The 22835-nt window shown below is 46.4% G+C and overlaps 1 protein-coding gene across 4 annotated transcripts in view; it reads right to left on the bottom strand.

The window, feature by feature from the left end:
- Positions 1-22835, bottom strand: part of DPF3 (double PHD fingers 3) — a 295548-nt gene that overhangs the window by 163880 nt on the left and 108833 nt on the right. For all 4 annotated transcript variants that reach the window (XM_055130025.1, XM_012933613.2, XM_055130027.1 and 1 more), the window contains exon 2: positions 6146-6306. In XM_055130025.1, the coding sequence (XP_054986000.1) occupies positions 6146-6306 (161 nt within the window). The remainder of the gene's footprint in view (positions 1-6145; positions 6307-22835) is intronic.

Raw genomic sequence — 22835 nt, 5'->3', positions numbered from 1 at the left:
TATAGGGTATTCCAGTCAACAATAGGAAAATACACACTTTATTCCGACCAAAAAGTGTATCTATTCAAAGATGGACCATAAGACAATTACTCACAGAATTCAAGCATACAAAGTATTATCTGACCATAGCAAATTATATTAAGAATAAACAACAAGTTTATCTGTGGAAAATGCCACAAATGTTTAGAAACTAACAGATTTTCATGGGAAATCAGAAGAGAAATTGAGAAATGATTTGAACAGGATGAAAGTGAAAACATATACATGTCTGATTTTAAATTTCTTTAGCTAGAAATTTTGAGTTTGAGCATCCTTAATCTTTTAAAGATCTACCAAAATGGAGTCCCGGAGGTGGTTCAGTGGAGAAGCATCTGCCTTGCAGGTGTGAGGCCATGGGTTTGACTCCCGGTGTCACCCACGTACACCACATGCAGTCCCACTAACTGTGCTGTCAAGATTAGCATTCCTCAGCAGGAAGTCATGTGGACCCCCTCCCCCAGAATAGTATAGCGGGTCTACAGGTGAAAACTGCCACAGTACACTGCGGGGAGGCCAACCTATAGGATAGAGGGGCCACCAGAAGAAAACAAGGTCTAAAGGGGGCCAGAGTCAGAAAAAGATTAATAAATGCTCGTCTAAATGAGCAGTACCACAGACTGTGTGATCTCCAGACATCACAGTCAGGTGGGTGTAGGCACCTGAAAATGTGTGTGTCCGGGGTAGGACGAGGGGCATCATAATTAAAGATGAATGTAAGCCTAGGAAGCTCAGGTATGAAAACCATAGTGGTCCCAGGTGAGTAATAAACCAGGATGTGGGAGAAACACAACTGCCAAAGCATGCAGCCCCCTACAAGCACAGCAGCCAAGTGTGCAAGCATTAATCTAGATGTGTGCCTCCACCGCGGGCACCACTACCAAGGACATGTGTGACCCCAGTCATTGTAAAAGTAGCAAAGAGAAGGCAAGGAACGCACACAAAATAAGGAGTGAGAACCAGAGAGATAGGAGAGGGAGGGAGGGAGGCGTCACCTCTGTCAGGGCTGCCTGGGGGGCGGGGGGCGGCACTTCCAGGACAGTACAGCATGTAAGATGCTTGCCTTACACCCAGAGACCTAGGTTCATTACCCCAACAGCACATATGGTCTCCAAGCCCTGTGAAGAGTGATCCCAGAGTAAGCCCTGAGTATACATGGTGCTTACCAAAAACAAAACTAAACTAAAGAACAAAAATGAATTACTATACAGTGGGTAGGGTGTTTGCCTTGCACGAGGTCGACCCAGATTTGATTCCTCTGCCCCTCTCGGAGAGCCCGGCAAGCTACCAAGAGTATCCCGCCCACATGACAGACCCTGGCAAGCTACCCCTAGCATATTCCATATGCCAAAAACAGTAACAACAAGTCTCACAATGGAGACGTTACTGGTGCTCACTCGAGCAAATCGATGAACAACAGGATGACAGTGCTACAGTGCTAGAACAAAGATGATTTCTAAATACTGATGCTAAGTGAAAGAGGTCAGACACACATACTATTTCAGAGGAAGCATATGAAGCTGGAGAGATAGCTCAAAGTACTGGAATGCATACTTTGCCTGTGGGAGGCCCAGTTTGGTCCCTGACACTACACAGTGCCCCAGCACCACCAGGAGAATCCTCCCAATGAGTCATGGGTGGGCAAAAAATAAAAAAATAAAACAGAGGATGGGGCCAGAATGATAGTACAGTGGGGAAGGCCCTTGCCTTGTACAACACAGTCAACTCCAGTTCAATCCCAGGCATCTCACATGGTCCCCTGAACACCACCAGGAGTAATTCCTGAGCACAGAGCTAGGAGTAACCCCTGAGCATGATCAAGTGGATGACACCCCCCAAAGTAAAACAAAAAAACCCTTAAAAAAAAAAACAGAATACATGTTGCAGGATTCTAGTATAGAAATCAAGTAAGTCATAGCCTGGAGGAGGGATAAAAGGTGGAAAGGATACAGGGGGAAGGATGCAAGAGGATTACATGGGGTACAAGGACTTTGGGATCCAGGGATTCTTCATTTTGTTATGATGGTGATGACTGTACAGGGATATGTAAAAATATGTGTTAAATATATAAGTTGTACATATTAAGATATTCATTTTGTTATATTTTAGTAAGGGTTTCAGTTTGTTTAAGAAAAAGCTTACTTGAAATTTATGGCCCTGGAAAGATGTTGTAGATATGAATGAGAAGAAGAAAGAAAAAATAATGGAGTTGAAAATATAGATAGAGAGAAAACATCTGAATTTTTTACAAATTTATCAAAATCTCTAAGCCTACAGTTTAAAGAGGCTGGATGTACTCCAAAAAGGATCAATACATAGAAACCCACAAAAATGACTCTGACATCTCAAAATCGAATTTTGGAAAAGCTAAAGACTAAGAAAAAATCTACAAAGCAGTGAGAGATAAATGGCACCATATTTACAAGGGAAAACAATTTAAATTTCTCGCCGAAAGATCTGAGAAGCCAGGGGTCAGAGAGACAGCATAAGGGTTTGCCTGCATGGTCAGCCCCTACATGAACCCCAACACCACAGATGGTCCCATCTTGAGCACCCATTAGCACAGAACCAAGAATAGGTCCCAGCACTGTCAGGTGTGGCCTCACAAACCCAAACCCTACCCCCTAAGATGAAAAATGAACAGAATTATTCATACTTTAAAAGAGTGTTTCTGGGATGGAGTCAAAATATAACCAGTGGGGAGCTTGCCTTGCACGTGGCTAACCCAGGTTCAATCCCTGGCACCTCATATGGTTCCCCAAACCCAGGAGTAATTCCTGAGTGCAAACCCTGAGCACCACCAGGTGTATCCCCAAAACCAGAATAATTTAATAAAATAAAATAATGTTCTTCAACCTGTTTAGACCTGTGGCCTTTATTTAGCTGTCCTGCATACAGGCCCATGAACCGACTTTACAACCAAGACAGCAGTTTCCAATCTTTCTATAGCTGCTGGCCAGCGCCAATCTTGGAATATCAGCAAGAATAAGCCTTAAAAAGAGTAAAAATTAGTAAATTTAAGACACTTGTGTTGTCTAAATTATACTTGATGGTGCAAGCAAAAAAATAAATAAATGATAACACACAGGCTAAAGAGAGAATTCAAAGGCTGGAGCACATGCCTTGCATGCATAAGTTGCAGGCTTGGTCCCTGGCACCACATGGTTCTCCCAAGCACTGCTGGGAGTGACCCCCAAGCACTTTAGAACATCATACCAGGAATGATGTTCTAAACAACGCGGAGTATGACCCCTCCAAAACAAATTGTAAAGCTGATTTAATATTCAATATAGGCAGCAAGGTCTATATTTCTGGGTCTCATTCCCCTGACCCTGAAAGAGCCTCCAATGAGGCATCATTGGGAAGGACGAGTAAACTCTCAAATAGGAGATGACAATGATGCTTTGAGAGAGAAGAGTATGACGGAAAAGGGTTGGTGCAGGCGAGACAGATCTTGGGGTAATGAGAATATTTTTGTATTTTAATCTCAGTAGTGGTTGTGCAAGTCTACATATTTAATAAAATGGCACTAAACCTACTGTATCAATGCTCATTTAGGAGGGTGGGGGTGTTGTGACTGTCATACTACAGTTATACAAGTTGTGTTCATTCATGGAAGTTTTCTGAAGAGTATGAGGGTTCGTCCTTTGCTATGCAGGCAACTTACGCAGGCTCTACCATTATTTCCAAATAGAAAGTAAATTTAAAATAGAAAGAAAGAAACTATGATCTTTTTATAAAGCAATATCTAATAAGTGAAAGCAAAATGTCTAAATCCAAGCGTGTTAACTGAGTTGTGAGAACAATCACACAGAGGAACTATGTCACATGATCTTAACACACAGTGACTTGACTCCACATCCTTAACAGGAAATCTCTTAAGGACAAAAAAGAATTGCAGAAAGAGAGAGCGAACATCTTAAATTGGCTTACAGTAATCTTATTGTTGGTAATCTCATTGTTATTCCGATACTGTTATGTGTATATAGTGGAATGAAGCAAGTAAGTAATTATGTCAGCATTATTAAGAGCCAGGAGTTGTTTGGTATGGAAATAAAAAGAAATAGAGAATCGAAAATGATTAAATAAGAACTATGTAAAACTGAATTGAATGAGAAGATATCAGTATAATTTCATATTATATTTTATCTTAAAAAGAAAATGTCTAGGGCCAACGAGAAAGGTCAATAAGCCAAGTGCATGCTCTGGGAGGCTGGGATCAATCCTCAGAATCACACAGTCCCCTGAGCTTTGGGCCAGGGTGAGCCCCTCAGCCCGGGTCTGACCCAAGAAACAAAAGCAAAAACAAAAACAAAAAAGAAAAGAAATTTTCTTCTGTCTATGTGAAAGATCCATAATGAAGGCCAGTCCAGAGCACAGAGCACCAGCTCAAGATTGCCAATACCATGCCCTCAAAACAGAAATAGGATTTGTTTTTTTGTTTTTTTGGGGTTATTTTATGGCAAGGGTTGTTTCTGCACATAAAGGGATAGGGTGAGAGAAGGGCCTGACCTGCTGGGTCTCAGGAGCGACCTCTGGTGGTTCTCAGAGGATCATATCAGGGATTCAAACCAGGGTCAGAGAGATGCAAGGCAACGGCCTTAACCCCTGTATAAATCTCTCTGGCCCCAGAAACTGAGTATTTATAGAACTCACTGATCCTGGACAGGAAGCACACAAGATGAACCTGAAATTGGTGACCTAATATTCAGAAAGCATGAACGCTACCAGAAACTACTGGGCTTGTTTTTTTAAAACACCAATACTAGGTGTTAGGACAAATGAAGCTTCAAACAGAATAACAGTTACAATGGGTTAAAAATGCATCCAATTTTAACCCATTGTAAAAAAAATGATGTGAATGCATAATGGTTCTGGGAGGCAAAAATAACTTTATTGATCTTCCTTGAAAAATACTAGGGAAACAACTCATTATTTTGAAAACTGGTAAATAAAGAAAGGCATTTATCCTGCCTTTCACATATGAACTGTACCTCACAATAATCAAAATTTTAATGAGGAGATGTTTCTCTTTATAGAAGTTTTAGAGCTAATAAATGAAGAAATAATGATGGTCTTGAATTGAACATCACCTTTTTGCTATCCTTAATGGAATAAAGGATCCAGGCAATTACCATCAGGGGCTGCTAACATGTAAAAACAAGACATACAGAAGCCTCTGGAAGAAAGCACACCACCACTTAGGAATTGTTCTTGCCCAAAAAAATTGAACCTGAATCTGCTCAAGTCCCCAGACTTAACTACCAATTCACAGGCACAACACCATGGGGTGCAATCAGAAAACCCAGAGTCTAGGAAACCCTACAGTGCCAACAACCCAGTTTCTTCCACTAATAACATGGCAGGGGAGGGAGGGAGGGTAAGAAGGAGAGAGAGACACAGAGAGAGACTTAAAAGTATGAAGAAATTTTAGACACATCAACCAATTGCAATATAGGATTGCTGATTTGAACCACAGAGGAAATATTCACTAAATACTTGAGGTTATTAAAGTTATTGTTAACTGGAAGCTATTTTTTTTAAGTTCTTGAATTTAGAGATATTCAGACATCAACAGATGAAATAATATGCACCTTGAATTTGCTTCAAAATAACCTGGAGTCAGGAAAGAAAGTGGAGAGGAGGCAAGTGTGTGTAAATGAAACAAGATTGGCCTTTAGATCATCTGCTAAGATATGCATTTTAGACAATTGCTGAGGCCAGGAGATAAAAATACATGGGACTTCAAGACCCTACACCATCCTCTGGTGAGTTTTGGAGCACCTGCCAGGAGCTGAAAAATCGTTAAACTTTATGTGAAGTTTGTATTGTTTGGGATAGCCATCCCTGGTGGTACGCAGGGCTTCCTCCTTGCTCTGCCCTATTGGATCATTCCTCAGGGATCAAACCCCATCTGTGTGCAAGGCAAGCACCCTACCCACTGTACTATCACTCCAACCCTGCTTTTCGTGGCTTAGGTATCCCCCCTACCTCCCGCACTCCAACCCTATCTCAACCACACCCAGGCTGGGTGAATTACAAACTCTCTCTGGTCCTCCCAGTCACCCGGAAGCCCAAGTACATACCCATCCCCGGGTGGCAAGCTCACCTGGGCCCCGGTGCCTCTTCTCCATCCATATGTAGCAGTTGTTCTGGGCCACGCCAGTTTGTGAGTCCAGGAAGGGCAGGCGCACACTGCGCTCGGCACACAGCCTCGAGTTGTAGCTCCGGCAGTGTTCAATGGCTTCCTTGTAGAACTGGTCCCCCAGCCTGCCAGAACACATGGAGAGAAGGAATAAGGCCAACAAGAAGCAAAAGCATGGGGAGGGAAATGGATGGCCCCCACCCACCACCCAGGGAAGAGCTGAGGTGATGAAGACCAAGGCAGATGAGGACTAAGAGACTGGCCCAGGGGAAGCATCCAAATGTCCGTCAGGTCCTGAATACGTTCCCCTTGCATCACGGAGTCTACCAGGACCTGGCCGAGCCCCTGAATCACGAGTATAGGTCCCCCAGGACAACCAGTGGCAAAAGTAACTCTAGTCCCTGCTCTGGGAAATGTGAGTTCCCGCTCCAGGATGCAGGTAGAGCTTCATGTAACCTTCTGAGTGGGACCCATGAGGCATCGGGCTTCTAAAGCCCTCTTAGAAACATCCGCGAACCACTCCCTAGGGTTGACCCAGACCACTAGCACAGAGGCTGCTGTTGAAGGGACAGTGAATGAAGAGACAGGCCCCATATCCAGACCAGAAGGACAAACGAGACCTCTTGTAAGCATAGGGCTATTGGGGAGTCGAAGAGAGAACACAGAAGTTAAATTAATCAGGTGGTTGCTCTGTTTGGTCAAACTCTGGTTCAATGCCTAGCACCACACAACCCCCAGAGCATTCCTGAAGGTCCTTGTCACCGCATCCCCCATCCCTGCCCCCCAAAAGTAGAACTATCACATGAGGAAGGAGTTCGGGGAACATGCAGCAATTGAAAACAAACACATCAACTTCACAAAAAATATCTTTCTGATGAAGAACAAATAACCATTTAAATAATAAGAGTTGAATTTTGAACTCAAAATAATCTAATCCCTGGCTTTCTAAACACACACAGAATGCCCTTTCTGGTTGGCTGGAGGGATGAGTTGATTAAGCACAGTAAATTTGATGTTCCTGGGTCTTTGGCATTTGGATATATGGTAATGTTACTAATTTTAAGATGTCCTTTTCAAAGGCCAAAATATGACATTGATATAACTGATCAAATGTAAAGCGATAGTAATAATAATAGTCCATGAGCGAAGTCCCAAAAGTAGAGAGAGAGTAAGAAGGAAGGTGCCTGCCACAGAGGCAGGAGGTGGGATGGGGGTGGGGTGGCCGGAGGGGAAACTGAGGGCATTGGTGGTAGAAAATGTGCACTGGTGGAGGGATGGGTGTTCGATCATGTTTATTACTGAAACTCAATCATGAAAGCTTTGTAACTGTATATTGCGGTGATTCAATTAAAAAAAATTAATTAAAAAAAAACTAAACTTCTTATTAAAAAAAAAAGTCCATGAGCTCAAATTTTTAACAAATAGTCATGTGGAGGTTAGTCAATGGCTCTCAAAAACACAAATGTCACATAACTGCTACAGATAAACCTGTCTTCAAGTACTACCAGGAGTGACCCCAGGCAATGCCAGGAGTAGCCCAAAAACAAAAGTAATAATTATAACAATAATAACAGTAATGTTATTAATCAAAATATTTAGAAAATAAAGAAAACAATGCTTTTAATGGATCTTTCTATCCCCTTTTTTTTTTTTTGAGTCAAGCGTTAGCATCTACCAGAGTTTATAGCAATTTCTGTTTCTATCAAAGCTTCTGAGGTATCCTTTGGAAACTGTTGATATCCCTCCTAAACCTAAAAATGTCCTTTGCTTCTTCTCCACCTCGGAGCAGCATCTGTCTCACTGCCAGGCAAACGCGCTCAGAAAGTGTCCTGGCAGTCACAAAACCAAGTTGTAATCAAATAGCAATAGTCACACAGCTGGAAATAAATTGGGGAGGGGGAACGGAAGCCATTAAAATGCTATAAAACAGAACTGCATCTAAGCTGGTGTGATCAAAGTTGGTAACAAGGACTGTGAGATGAATCACGGGAAAGAAACATTCCCTTCCCAGCCCTCGTGGGCATGCCGGCCAGCTCCTATGCCTTGTCTGCAGGGGGGTGGGGGGGTGCAGAACAGCCTCACAGAACTCTCTGGAGCAGCTCAGCCCTGCAGCCCGGCACGCGGCCTGTCCTGCATGCTTTGGACACTCCGGCTTCCCTGCACAGGACAAGGGCTGGCCACAGCATGCTGACAAGTGACAGGATTGTGCAGGAGGAGCCAGAGAGCACTTGGGGGACTGAGTGCAGCTTTGCAGGCGGGAGCTCCAGGCTCCCTCCTGGCACCGCAGGGTGCCCTGAGCACCCCCAGGAGCAATCACCAAGCACAGAGCCAGGTATAGCTCCTGAGTACCACCAGGTGTGTTCCCCAAAAGAGAAACTAATGAAAAAGAAAAAGTGTGCATGACAGAAATGTTCAATTCGGGGGGATGGGGGTGGAAGGTAATATGGTTTTCCACCACCTTTTGAGAACCTACAAGATGTTACTATTTCAAGCCCAGAAATTCTATTGAGAGGGCCAGAGTGATAGTTACAGCAGGTAGGGCATTGGCCTTGTACAGGGTCAACCTGGAAGTGATCCCCAGCATCTTTACGGTCCCCCGGGCCCTGACAAGAGTGATGCCTGAGCACAGATCCAGGAGTAACCTCTGAGTACAGCCAGGTGTGGCCCAAACACCAAAAAAAATTTTTTAAAGAAATTTTATTTAGGGGCTAGAGTGATAGCACAGCGGGTAGGGCATTTGTCTTGCATGCAGCTGACCCGGGTTCGAGTCCCAGCATCCCATATGGTCCCCTGAGCATTGCCAGGGGTAATTCCTGAGTGCAGAGCCAGGAGTGACCCCTGAGCATTTTTGTGTGTGTGACCCCCCCAAAAAAAACAAATTAAAAAAAAAGAAAAAAAAGAAATTTTATTTAAAGTGAATCCCTAAAACCAAGTTTGGGGACAAGTGGCAGGAAGAGAAGGGGAGAGGAGGGCAGAGAAGAGGAGGATAGGAAAGGAGAGGAATAGGAGGGAGGAGGGGAGGGAGGAGAGGAGGGGAAGGGAAAGGAAGGGAGGGATTGAGGGGAGGAGAGAGGGCAGGGGAAGAGGGGAAGAAGAGGAGGGGAGAGGAGAGAAGAGGGGAGGGGAAGGGAAGAATTTACACACTGCACCACAGCTCAATGAGTAGAGAGAAGGGAGTTTCCGTTCTTAAAACAAATTCAGGGCTGAATCCATACTACCATGGATATGAGTAGGGCTATCACCTTGCACACAGCTGACCCGGGTTCAAATCCCAGCTCTGCATCTCCCGACACCCCCATCCCCAGGAGTGATGCCTCAGAATAGAGCCAGGAGTAAGCCCTGAGCACCACAGGGCCAAAACAAATCCCCCAAATCTCTGAAAGTTAATACCAAAGATATGCCTAGTAGGATTTCAAATCCAACTCTTCGCAGTGTGCTCCCAACGCCCCATGAATAGTTTCAGTTCCAAAGAGTGAGCTTGAATAGGAAAGCGACTGCTACGGAGAAGGGAGGTTGGTCAAATCCATGCCAAATGGAACAAAAAAGTTAAACAAAGTGACACTCTGAATAAAAATTCATTTCATCTTCCATACCTCCATCATATGCAGTGTTATTAGGAACTGGCCTGCCGAGGACTGTGTATTTTTAAAGCATTTTTAAAATCTTTGTGTGAACAAGCCGTCTCCTCCATAAACAGACAGGACGGAGTGTGGGTTGGCACACGCATGAAAGGCTGAGGCTGTATGTTGGGCACCCGACACCATCCCTACCATGTTATCCGGGAAAGTCGCTTTTAAACAGAACAGTCCTGGGCAGCAATTCAGAAACCAACGTTTCAAGTCTTTTTCAAGGTGTGTGTGTACAGGGTGGGGAGGGGGGTGCGCTGGTGGGGGGCAGAGAAGAGATCTCCACCTCTTTGCTGCATTCCAGCAGCACTTCTCCTAAAGTTCGTTCACCAAAAGCTTCATATGATTTGCTTTCCACTTTGAAAGAAAAGCAATGGCCAGGTCTCCCTAAGCCAGGAAAAGCAATTTCAAACAGAGAAAGGGAGGAAAGAAGGGAATGAGAGAGGAGGGAGGGAAGGAGGGGGGAAGGAAGGAAGGAAGGAAGGAAGGAAGGAAGGAAGGAAGGAAGGAAGGAAGGAAGGAAGGAAGGAAGGAAGGAAGGAAGGAAGGAAGGAAGGAAGGAAGGAAGGAAGGAAGGAAGGAAGGAAGGAAGGAAGGAAGATAAGGGGAGGGAGGGAGGGAAGGAAGGAGGGAGGGAGGGAGGGAGGGAGGGAGGGAGGGAGGGAGGGAGGGAGGGAGGGAGGGAGGGAGGGAGGGAGGGAGAAAAATTTCCACATTGAGAGGAGGGGAGGGTGATATTTGCATTAAAGTGCAGGGACAGAGGGAGCCTGGCAATGAATGACTCATTTTGTGGTGTGGTGATCAGCAAGTCCCAGGTTGGGGCAGGCATAACCTGGCCTCAGCCACTACCTGTTTCCCAAAGCAAGAAGGTTACGTGACCACAGGATGACAGATGTCCTGGGCTCAAAGAAACTAGAAGAACAGAATGATGTTCTCATCAAAACCAACTCCAGGCTCCTCAAGCTGCAACCAGAAGCCAGAAAGGCAAGGAGAACGGATTGCCAGGTTCTCTGCCAGGGGAGCCCCGCTGGTGCCACGTGCAGTGGCTCCAGCTACCCAGTTTGAGAGGGAGACAGGAACAGGGCTTTGTTCCTGCTGGGGAAGGCCCTGGGGAGATCACCCGTTGGGATGGATCCTGTCTGAGACGAGGCAGTCATCCAACACATTCCCATAGATTTCTGATGTCCCTCCTTGAGCCTATTGGAAAAACAGATTCCGGGGTGGGGGTGGGGGTACGGGAGATGAGGCTCCAACTGACTTAAGTGCAGTTTCCAAGGCTAATCTGTGCTTCTCTCTTCTCTCCCTCTCCATAAGGTTCTGCCTTCACCAATTGAAGCTAAGGCCCAGGTCCGGTCATCCAACTGAGACCACCAGAGGACCCGCTCTGTCCTGGCCTGCAGTCCTGGGACATCCCCAGCACAGATATGACCTGCTGGGCTTCAAACTCCCTCCCCCCATGTCCTTCCAGATGCCTTTCCCTCCCCCAGAGCCTCCCCTCAGAAGCTGAGAGCGTCGCCCTGACCACTTCTCCCCGCTAGTGAGGTGTCCCTGACACTCCCCTGCCCTCACCCATCTGGCCCTGAACTCCTGTCCCTCCTCCTCACTGCCTGCTGTGCCCCAAGTCCCCTTTGGCTGTCAAAACAGGACCTTGGCCCTTGCCTGTGATTTGTGCAGGAAACAGAGATAAGCAGAGATCAAGGGGAGCCCTGGCCTGTGGCAGGATTGCAGGCCACTCCACCCCCCACACCCCCCTCCAGTAGCCCACTTCGTCTCTGTGGGCACCTGGATTTCCTGCTGTCTCTGACAGCTGCCCCTACATCCACTAACTGCCCACAAACATACATGAATAGGCATCTACACCCATGTATTCACTTCCTCCTAGTTGCATGCTAACAAGTTTAACTCAGCCACTAGAAAGCTTTGTGGCATAGCCTGCAAGCAGGGGCAGAGCCTGGCAAGGCCCTCAAAGTTACCCCAGTCCTAATACCACCCTTAAGCCTGTGAGGGTGGGCTAAAGGTGTCCCCCTAAGAACAGTGCCCTGCAGGGCAGGACTTGCAGAGGAGACACTGGGGAGTCCTAGGCCCTCAGAATAGAATGAGTATACTTGCAAGAATTTCTAGGGGGGGAGATAGGGGACAGGACACTTGCCTTGCATGACCAACAGCTGGGAGTAACCCCCATCCACAATGGATGGATGTGATATAGACAGATTAAGCCCCAAAACTCAAGGCAGTGATGAAGGTGCAGTAACTTTCTACATAAAAACCATAAACCTTAATGCTATTGTACCATGCTATTTAAACTACAATAAGAACTAAGAAATTAGGACCAGAGAGAAAGCACAGGAGGTTAAAGATTAGCCTTGCATGCTGCTGACCATGGTTTGATCCCCAGAACCACATGTGACCCTCAAGCACCTCCAGGTATCACTCATGAGCACAGAGCCAGAATTAACCCCTGAGCACCACTGGGTATAGCCCAAGCCCTCTCCCTTAAAAAAAAAAAAAAATATATATATATATATCTCTTCCCCTCTCCCTCCCTGCCCCTTATCCACCTCCTTAATTACACAGCTATAATGAGGCCCAGAGTAACCACAACAGGTAAGGTCTTGCACATAGCCAACCTGAGCGCAATTTCTAGCAACCCATATGGTACCCCAAGCCCACCAGGAGTGATTTCTGAGTGCAGAGCCAGCATTAATGCCTGAGCACAGCCAGTACGTCCCCAAAACAAAAACAAACAAACACACACACACACACAAAAAAAAAATCTATAGCTAAAGGACAGGATCCTTTGTCTACTAACAACAAAGCCAGAGCTCAGATTTCTGTCTCCAGAACTACAAGCAGCAAAAATATTTGTTGTTTGAGCCATCCAGTCTACAATATCTTCCCCACCTGATCCAGACAGTTCTTTGGAATATTTAAAACAGATTAGTACGATGGGAGGGGTGAGAGAGATGCCAGACCCTCGACATCCATCTTCCAACCATAATGATGCTATTCATAGGGTCACATCAACCCAAGCCAATGCTTTACATGGCTCCTCTCCTAGACTGTAAATCCCAGGGACAGGGACCACATCTACCGGTCCCTGGACACAGCTTCACCCTTCCAAGAGACACAATTCACATTCACTTCTGTGTGAACAGCACCTCATGCCCATAAAGCCAGGCAACCCAGGCAACCTGGCCCTGATACTGATTTACCTTCAGTACAGAACACAACGTACCATAGTGCCCAGTAAGTCTTTGCTGAAAGACAAACTCTCATCTCCCAATGCCCTGAAGTTTGGAGGCAAGCGCTCATGCACAGGCTCCACAGGGCATGGCATTCAAGGTAGTTTAGACTGTGTGGCTGTCTAACAAAATCTTGAGAATAATGGAGCGATCATCTCTCACCCCTCTCATTCTGTCCTCGCCCGGCTACTGGCTTCCTGCAGAGATCACCTGCCATCCTCAGAGCTTCTCTCTTTCCTATCCTGACAAAAAGAAATCTCCCACCATGAAACTCTGCTGTCAGCCTTTCCCAGAGTTTCAGTATTGGAGCCAAGACAGCTCTGGGTGGTGCCCAGATTTCTCCGCTGGATTGGCAAAACCTGGGGAGACAGAGATGGGGGATGGACTGAACGAAATAAGGATGCTAGGATCAGGCAGATTCCACAGCAGCTTGGTGTCTCAGAGACCCACCCCAGCCTGCATCCCCAGACAAAAGGGTGCGCATTTGACTCAGTAATACCATTTCTGGGAATATACCCTGGGAGACAAAAAACACACAGCAGAAATACCATCCGCTCGCCTATGTTCATTGCAGCACTATTCACCATAGCCAGAAATAATCTGAGTGCCCAAGAACAGAGAAATGGATAAAGAAACTATGTCACATCTACCCAATGGAATACTATGCAGCTGTCAGGAAAAATGAAGTAATGAAATTTGCCTATAAATGGATGGACATGGAGAATATCATGCTTAGTGAAATGAGTCAGAAGGAGAAGAATGACTGCATTTATTTGTAGTGTATAAAAATATACATAGTATAAGACTAATATCCATGACCAGGGAAAAAAGGATTGGTCAGTGGTTGGAACTAACCACAAGTACAAGTGTGTGGGGGGCAGAGGGTAGGTAAGATAGAAAAGAGACTAGTATGACAATAATAGCTAGGAATGATCACGCTGGACAATCTCTGAGGGTTAAAAGTAAGTAAAAGAATATTCTTGATAACCTTTCAATATCAATACTGCAAACCACAATGCCCAAAGGGGGGGAAGAGAGAGAGAGAGAGAGAGAGAGAGAGAGAGAGAGAGAGAGAAGAAAAGAACCTGCCATAGAGACAGGCAGCAGGGGTGGGAGGTTGGGGGTGATGAGAGGGAACCTAGGGACACTGGTGCTGGGAAATGTACACTGGTGTAGGGGTGGGTGTTGGAACACTGTATGACTGAAATCCGATCATGAAAAGCTTTGTAAGGGTATATCTCAAAATTATTCAATTAAAAAAAGTTTCAAACAATTTTTTTTTAATGGGAGCCAAAGCTAGACCTCACGCTGAGCAAAGTCACTCTTGCACCACAATCCTGGTAGAAGTCTGTCCCCGATAAAAGTTGATCTGCTCCACAAAGACCATGCTGTGTTGGGGTGAATGACTGGATGGATCAAGGATGTGTCCTCCTCTGGCCACCCTGCATATTTCACTCCTGAGACACAACAAAAGGCTCTATGCAGACTTCCGGAAGCCCCAGCAGTCATGCACACACCCCAAAGCCATCACCCAGTTAAAAATCCCAGCTGTATCACCCCACTAAAAATGTTGGACTTCCTGAAGCAACATCTCAGACTCTACAGTACTAATAAACCAGCAGTAGCACACCAGATTGGATGTGAAGTAACGTAGAAGACAACCAATCTCAATTAACAAGACATAAACATAGAAGGCTTAACCTGTAACAACACCTTTCTTGTTCTAACAACCTGTATCAATAACTTTCTTACAAGGAAACATTTTTTTTCATTCTGTTAGCAAATCATTGATAACCAGCAGTATAAAATAAATTATTGAGGGGGCAGGCTTAAGGGGTGGTGAGGTAAATTGGAGACAACGGTGGGATAAAGGTGTAATGATGGGAGGATTGGTATTGGAATACCACATGCCTAACTAATGTTTTAGAAAACAAAAATTAAAAAGACTACTCAGGCCTCTCCTCCCACCTGGCCTGTGTCTTTACATGTTGGGTCTTATGGGGTTCACACAGCTGGCCAACATCCTCCTCCAGGAAGCCTGCCAATCATGACACCCTTGCCTTCTCTGAGATCCCAAACTGTCTCATTCATGTCTGGACTGACTCTGTCATCTCCCTCGTGTCTCTCACCCAGCTAGATTACAAGCATCTTCAAGGCAGCAGTTACGAGTCTGTGTCTCTCCACGATACCAAGCACAGAGCTAGGGTTGTGAAAACAAAGTGCCAAATAGGAACCACTGGATGGAAAATCCCTGCTACCCTCTGCAAACTGATGGGAGAATTCCACCATTGGCACAAGCTTTCGACACCCTAACTTTCTCAGTGTATGTGACCCATGTATGTGACTGTAACATGGTTGTTACAAGTTCAACTCCTACTGAATTTTTGCCAGCAACACTTTAATATCCCTCGATGATACTCATGTCATTCTGTGTACTTCCCTTCTCAGAAGTTGACAAGAAGCCCACAGAGTGTCCGTGTGTGCTGGCATCACACCCACTCACCCTGTGGGTCAGTTCTGAGCTGCTGAAGAAACTGCCCCTTGGCCCTTCTCAGGCCTGCCACTGACACCCACCCCCTCACAGTCTAGAGCAGCAGATCTCAAACTTCGGTCTTGGTAAGAATCAAGAGGGGCACAGTGGAGGTGGGATGAGGGTTGGCACAAAGACCCTGATTCTGGCTTGGAACCCAGACATATGTTTTCCACACTCCCCTGGTGATATGGAGATGTACAGACACACCGATGGACAGAGCCCCACCATGCGGAAGTAGGGCATAATCAAGGAGCATGGAGACACTCTTCTGCCATGTTTTACTGACAGACCTGCAAAAGCCACTGAGCTGGTTTGAATTCCACTGCTTTTGTTCTTGTGAGAAAACATTTCCCAGGGCTGGAGAGATAGTTCAGAGGAGAGGGTGCTTTCCTTGCAAGCAGCAGACCCAAGTTTTAGTCCTGACTACACATAAGGTCCCCTGAGCCTAGCAGGAGTGATACCTGAGCATAAAGCCAAGAGTAAACCCTGAGCACCACGAGGCATGGCCCACAAACAAACCATAAAGAAAGAAGGAAAGAAGGAAAGAAAAAGAAAGAAGGAAAGAAAAAGAAAGAAAGAAAGAAAGAAAGAAAGAAAGAAAGAAAGAAAGAAAGAAAGAAAGAGAGAGAGAGAGAGAGAGAGAAAGAAAGAAAGAAAGAAAGAAAGAAAGAAAGAAAGAAAGAAAGAAAGAAAGAAAGAAAGAAAGAAAGAAAGAAAGAAAGAAAGAAAGAAAGAAAGAAAGAAAGAAAGAAAGAAAGGAGAGAGGGAGGGAGGGAGGGAGGGAGGGAGGGAGGGAGGGAGGGAGGGAGGGAGGGAGGGAGGGAGGGAGGGAAGGAAGAAAAAGAAAGAAAGAAAGAAAAAAAAGAAAGAAAGAAAGAAAGAAAGAAAGAAAGAAAGAAAGAAAGAAAGAAAGAAAGAAAGAAAGAAAGAAAGAAAAAGGAAGGAAGGAAGGAAGGAAGGAAGGAAGGAAGGAAGGAAGGAAGGAAGGAAGGAAGGAAGGAAGGAAGGAAGGAAGGAAGGAAGGAAGGAAGGAAGGAAGGAAGGAAGAAGGGAGGGAAGAAAAAGAAAGAAAGAAAGAAAGAAAGAAAGAAAGAAAGAAAGAAAGAAAGAAAGAAAGAAAGAAAGAAAGAAAGAAAGAAAGAAAGAAGAGAAAGAAAGAAAGAAAGAAAGAAAGAAAGAAAGAAAGAAAGAAAATGTTTCCTACATCTTGGCCCTGCCTAAAAAGCAGAATGAATGGTTGGCCAAAAGTTTTCATCCCTAATACCACACCTCAGAAGCTCCTGACCTCCTTAAGAAAGACAGCCCTGCTGGTGACCCTTCAGAACATCACAGGAAGGGGATCTAGGGGACCCCGGTAGCATAATCTTATAAAGCCAAGTGGAACAGAGCACTGGAACCCTGAAGCTCCCATCATTTGTTTAGACCCACTTATCCCAATAAATCCCTTCCCCTCCATCTCCTCTGGGGAAGACTTTTCAGGGACTTATTATGCAAAGCTGCCTAAGCAAGACAAAATTTCTATGAAGCCTGGGCATGATTTCTGAGCTGCCACTGGGTGTTGTGATGCCATCCACAACTCGAGGTTGAAGCCAAGGGGCTGCCAAGGACAGGAACTGGAGGCAGGAGCAGTCATGATTCCTTCCTGTTAATAATGGGGTGGTGGTGTGCAAGGGGAGAGGAGAAAAGAATGAAAAGGAGGATGCTCAGAAAGGAAGAGCTAAAGCTTTTCTCAAATCCAAGGTTTGCCTGACAAAGGACATCCCAGCGTGACAAATAAATCTCTCCTCCTGAGGCAAAAGAATGTGTAGGATGCAACCAATTTTGAAAAGTGGAGGGGGGAAAAAACTTCCTCATCCAGGGTGAAGCATACCCAGAAACACACACACACACACACACACACACACACACACACTAGAAACTCAGTTGAGAAAGGGCTCATTTCCCTGGTTCATGGAACCCTAGCTCTGAGCTGGGACTGTGCATTATTCCCCGAGTGTGAGAGCCCATTGATTAGACAATTCTTGGGCAAACACATCCTCAGACCTAATCTCTGCTACAGGAATATATGGACCTCCAAGCCACCTTCCCTAGCTAAGGAACTGTGGCTAAAGACACAAAGAATGTGGCCCAATGAGTTCACACTCCATGGTCCCTTTTTTCAATGGAGACCAAGGGTCCCACGAGGAACTCAGTGGGAGTACTGCCTTGCCTTTAGGGATCTGATGCCTCAAGAGTTAAATCTCCTCCAGCACAGCCCAACCAAACCAAGTGCAAACATGCTAGATAACATGTTACACTGGGACCAGTGAGGACTGCCACCAAGAGTATGAGCACCATGGCCACATGTGAGGCCCTGTGTCATTGCAATAACCATGCCGAAGGGGCAACAACAAAAGGAAAAGGAGGGGGGAAATTAAAATCAAATAGAGATCACCCTTGAAGCTGGAGAAATGGTACAACAGGTGAGGTATTTGTCTTTCACACAGCCATCCCGAGCTCAATCCCCAGTATCCCATATGGTCCCCTGAGCACACCAGGGAAGTGATTCCTTAGTACAGAACAAGGAATAAATCCAAGTGTGGCTCCCCCCCCAGATGGCCGACCTGGGTTTGATTCCTCCGCCCCTCTCAGAGAGCTACCAAGAGAATCCTGCCTGCACGGCAGAGCCTGGCAAGCTACCTGTGGCATATTCAATATGCCAAAAACAGTAACAAGTCTCATGGTGGAGACGTTACTGGTGCCCGCTCAAGCAAATCAATGAGCAACAGGATGACAGTGATAGTGACAGTGTACACATAGTCTGAAGTATGTGTTCCAAAGGCGTATGTGAGCAGCACAACCTATGATATAACACCAATTATCACAACTACCACCTGGAGAAGGGGGGAATAAAATACTAGTAATAAGGGTCATGGCACCAGGCCATGATTCTCTCCTCCTGAAATCCTTCTTCTGGTTTCCTCTGCATTCAGAACAAAACCCAAACCCCTTCCTACTTGGTCAGCCCCTGGCCCTGGCCTGCACTGGACCTATCCTCATAGCATCCCTTTTGTCCCCAGAACACAGTAGCTTTCAGCTGCTGGTCCAGCAACCAATGACAGTCAGCAGGGGTGGGGCTGAAGAATCTTTGTCCCACCTAGCTTCTCCCACCACAGACCACTCCAGCTTCCTGTCACACACCCCTCCCAGACCATCTCAAGACTGGGATCTCCTCCAGGAAGACTTCTTCCTGTCTAGGGTGGCCAGCATTAGCCCTTTCTCTTATTGTGTTTTGTTTGTTTCTATACTGCTTTCAAAAATGTTGAAAATATGCCCAGCAAAGGTTTCTAGTTCATAACACTGAAATATATATTAGAAAGTTGCTAAGAGAGTCGATCTTCAAAATTCCGATAGGAGGTGATTAATGTTCATAAGACTATTATGGGAATCATTTCACCATATACACAATATATTTTATGTCCATTATATCCCAGTTTATAACACTTTAAGGGCTGGAGATATAGTACAAGGAGAGATATAGTACTTGCCTTGCAAGCAGCAGACCCTGAGTCTATATCCAGAGCTGCATGTGATCCCATGCAGGAGTAATATCTGAGCACTATCAGGTATGGCCTAAAAAACATGCCACCCCCCAAAAAATAATTGTTCTAACTTTTTAGTTCTTTTATTGCCTACTGACTACCTCTATGAGACTAAGTGGTAGGGGACCAGAGTGATAGTACAGTGTGTAGAACACTTACTTGCCTTGCACATGCTGACACAGGTTCTATCCCCAACACCACACGTTTCTCTTATCCCTGAGCAGAGCCAGAAGTAAGCCCTGAGCACTGCCGGGTGTGGCCCTAAACCAAGACTGAGTGGTGAACTCCACGAGAACAGGGTTCTTCTTAGCACTTGTCTGGAAGCCCTGCATCCCTCAGTCCGCTGCTCCCGACAGAGGCCCAGCCACAGGGAGATGTTGATCAAGTGCCACAGAAGCACAGAATCAGAGAGACCTACCTGCAGCCGACAAGCTGGACAATCTGGAAGTCTGGACTTCCAAAAGGCAAGGAGGTCAATGTTCGTGGGGAACCCCCACCCCCCGAAATCCCTCCACCCTGCCCCCATCCCCCAGGGAATGAGAATCAAATCCCTCATTTAACTTTCCTCTGGTCCTCCCTAGCCAACACACTCATGACACAAGGTCAACAGCCCACTGATGCCCATGCTCGAGTCCCCCAAGTACAACCCACTCGCGCTAAAACCTGGAGAAAGGTATAAAGACCTTCAGGACACCAGCAGCACCACTGTTGGCACTAGGTGCCCGCAGTGGGAAAGGATGGTCCCAGCACCCCCACTTCCCTAGACAGACCCATTGAAATGAGCCAAGCCTACGGGTTCCGCTCCGCAGGCTGACCCAGTGTTCACACACAGCCCCTGACCCGGAGCAGGGGCAGGGGCAGGGACCGGGGCAGGAACGCACCGGGGATGGAGATGCGTAGCTTGACGGGAAATCAATGAGAACTTGAAGGTCATCTAGAGGGTGCTGTCTCCCCATCATGCACCTGCTGGGATGGGATTTGTGGTCCTGACCTTGCTTGGAGGCCTCTGCCCTCCTGTCAAAGATGGTCAGCATCAACCAGCAATCACTCCGCCCTGCAGACTGACCCTCTCCAGGCCACCTTCCAAAAGATGTGGAGCCAAACAAAGGAATCCTGGGGCTCCTTTGCCCTTCCATGAAGTGGACAGGCACCCCAGCTTCCAAGGGATCCAATGGAAAAATGTCTCCAGCCTGCCTTTTTCTACCTTCAAGGAAGAAATGTGTATACCTTTGAATAAGGCCAGAACAAAGCCAGGTGGGCCTAGGAGCTGGTCACCACATCCCCAGAGAGCTCCAGTAGAAAACATAAATATAATCTGAAGAACTAAGAAGAGCCAAAGCAAAATCTGCAGTGTTTCCAGAAACAACCTACATCAGCTCTCATAACCTCCACTTCCCAGAGTCATTCACAAGGGCACCCAGATCCCCCAGGGGGCTGATAGGAGTTGACTTTCCTTCCCAGCCTGACAACCAGGTGTGAGGAGGTGAGGGGACGGAAATCACCTCATGAGTTTACGCTCACCCCGCCCCTTCCTTCCCTCCCCTCTTCCCTCCCCAATTTTCCTGGTGCTCTTCCCCCACCACCACCATCTTCCCCCAACCTTGAGACTCGGAGGGAGCCAGTCCCTACACACACAGCTGGACAATCTGGAAGTCTGGACTTCCAAAAGGCACAAGAACAAATCAGTCCTTGTCTCCTAGAAACGAGGAAGCAGCACATCCAGAGAAGACCAGGGGGGCGGCGGCAGCAGTCCTCACTACATGGCTGCCTTTGGTCAAGCACACACACCTGCCCGGTGTTCTTAGCTCTTTACGTGGATGGTCTCCTTCACCCTTGCATCAGGTCCTATTATTTCTCCCCATTTTTTGCCCAGGATGGAACCCAGGGTCTCATGAATGCTGAGCATGTGCCAGTCTTCCACCTGAGCTATATCTCTCCAGCCTCTCAATATGACTGAGCCAAGCCTTTGTTTTGTAGCAAGAAAAATCAGCGGGCAGAGCAGTGGAATTATTTTTTTTTTCTTCCAGCCACATAGAGGCTGGGCATGATTAGAGCATCAATGATCAGGAGCCTCACTGAAGGGGTTCTCCACTATTTGCGGCAGGAGTCTGTGAACACTTTCCGCACCTGGCGAATTTCTCCTCAGAAGGTTTCAGGAGAAGCCAGCCATACCCACTCATCCCTTCATTTTTGTGACAGCTTCCAAGTTCGGACGGAAGGGTTAGGTAACTACAACAGACACCACAAGGGCTTGCAAAATCTTAAACAGTCACCATCCGGACCTTTCCTGAAAGAGTTTGCCAACTCCTGGTTTATAGCATAAGCCTTGGATAATGAAACAACTCCACCCTTAGAATGAAAGAAAATAGACAGGGAAACCCGAGAGGCACCGAAGTCAAGCAGAGTTTTACAATTATCCCAGCTTGGAAGAGCTTAATAAAAAGCCATAAATACAGTTAATAATAAGGAAAACACGCACTGGCTCACCCAACCTATTGAATAATTACTGTTAACTACAGCTAACAAAACTCATCTCTGAAAATTAATTTTTTTTCCCTAGCTTCCTTAGAAAGCCCTTTTTCACTTTAGAGAGACTGTTGGGTCATTAGAGGGTGTCATTGTCTCCCATGGACTGACAGGCCATTGGAGTGGGAGTGATCACGCTCCCCCTGGAGACCTCTTGATCCAAGAGGGAGGTGCAGCAGTCTCTTTGTCTCCCTCCATCTAGGTGGGCCCCTCTTGAGACCTCTCCCACCAAAGCATCCTGCCTCCATCATCCACCTCTTTACTCTCCAGAAAAGGTCCACATCTGTGCCAGCCCAGGGTGGTTCTGATGAGATTCTTTTTGTCTCCCATGGAAGAAGGGGCCGGGGGGAGTCCCTGAGAGTCTGATGTGGAAATCAGAACTGAATCTTGGCACTATGTTGAGATTGGAACATTGTCCCTGGGCCCCACCTGCAAGTCTCTAAAACCCTCCAGGTCCTGGGTACCCAAGTGTCCAACAGAGAGACTTTACCTACATAGAGAAGAGGAGCAGAGACAAACTAAGGGGCAAGGAAGACTGCCAGGCAGCACCCCAGATCCAATCTCTAAGCCATACCACCAAAGAGGCTTCTATTTAGCACGTTCTCTCGGCAGAGAGCTTTGATCAACACAACTTCATGTGTGGGGAGCAGAAGATGTGCCTGCTATGGTGCCATGGGAATTACTGGTAACTTCTCCGCCCTCTCAAAGGAGCATTTGCATCTATGGCCATACCACCCTGAGTACACCCAATCTCATCAAAGGAGCGTTTGCTTGGCTAATGTATGCTAAGGTCGTTCTATGGATAAGTTGAGACCACCCCCATCCCCCAGAAGAACATAATCAAGCAATGGACTTTTAAGGGAGTCCTGGCCTGTTTATTTGGTCAAAAACTGAGGTACAGGGCCAGGACTGAATAACAAAACACAGCAGACAGGCTGTACTCCGCCCTCCTCATATCCCAGTTAGCAAGAATCCCGCCTGCCCCTCTGTCTCCTCTTCAAGAAGCACACATGAAGCAAACAAATCAAATAGTGACTTCCCTGAGAGGTCCCCAGGTTTGGAAAGGAAAGGGGGGCCCCAAAGTGGGAAGAGAGTGTTGGGTACAGGTGGTCCTGCCCATCCATCAGGCCAGCTAAGCTGGGACCC

This window comes from Sorex araneus, chromosome 3, assembly GCF_027595985.1.
Source record: "Sorex araneus isolate mSorAra2 chromosome 3, mSorAra2.pri, whole genome shotgun sequence".
NCBI lineage: Eukaryota > Metazoa > Chordata > Mammalia > Eulipotyphla > Soricidae > Sorex > Sorex araneus.
The sequence above is the reverse complement of the archived record's forward strand: the minus strand, read 5'-3'. Positions and strand labels throughout refer to the sequence as shown.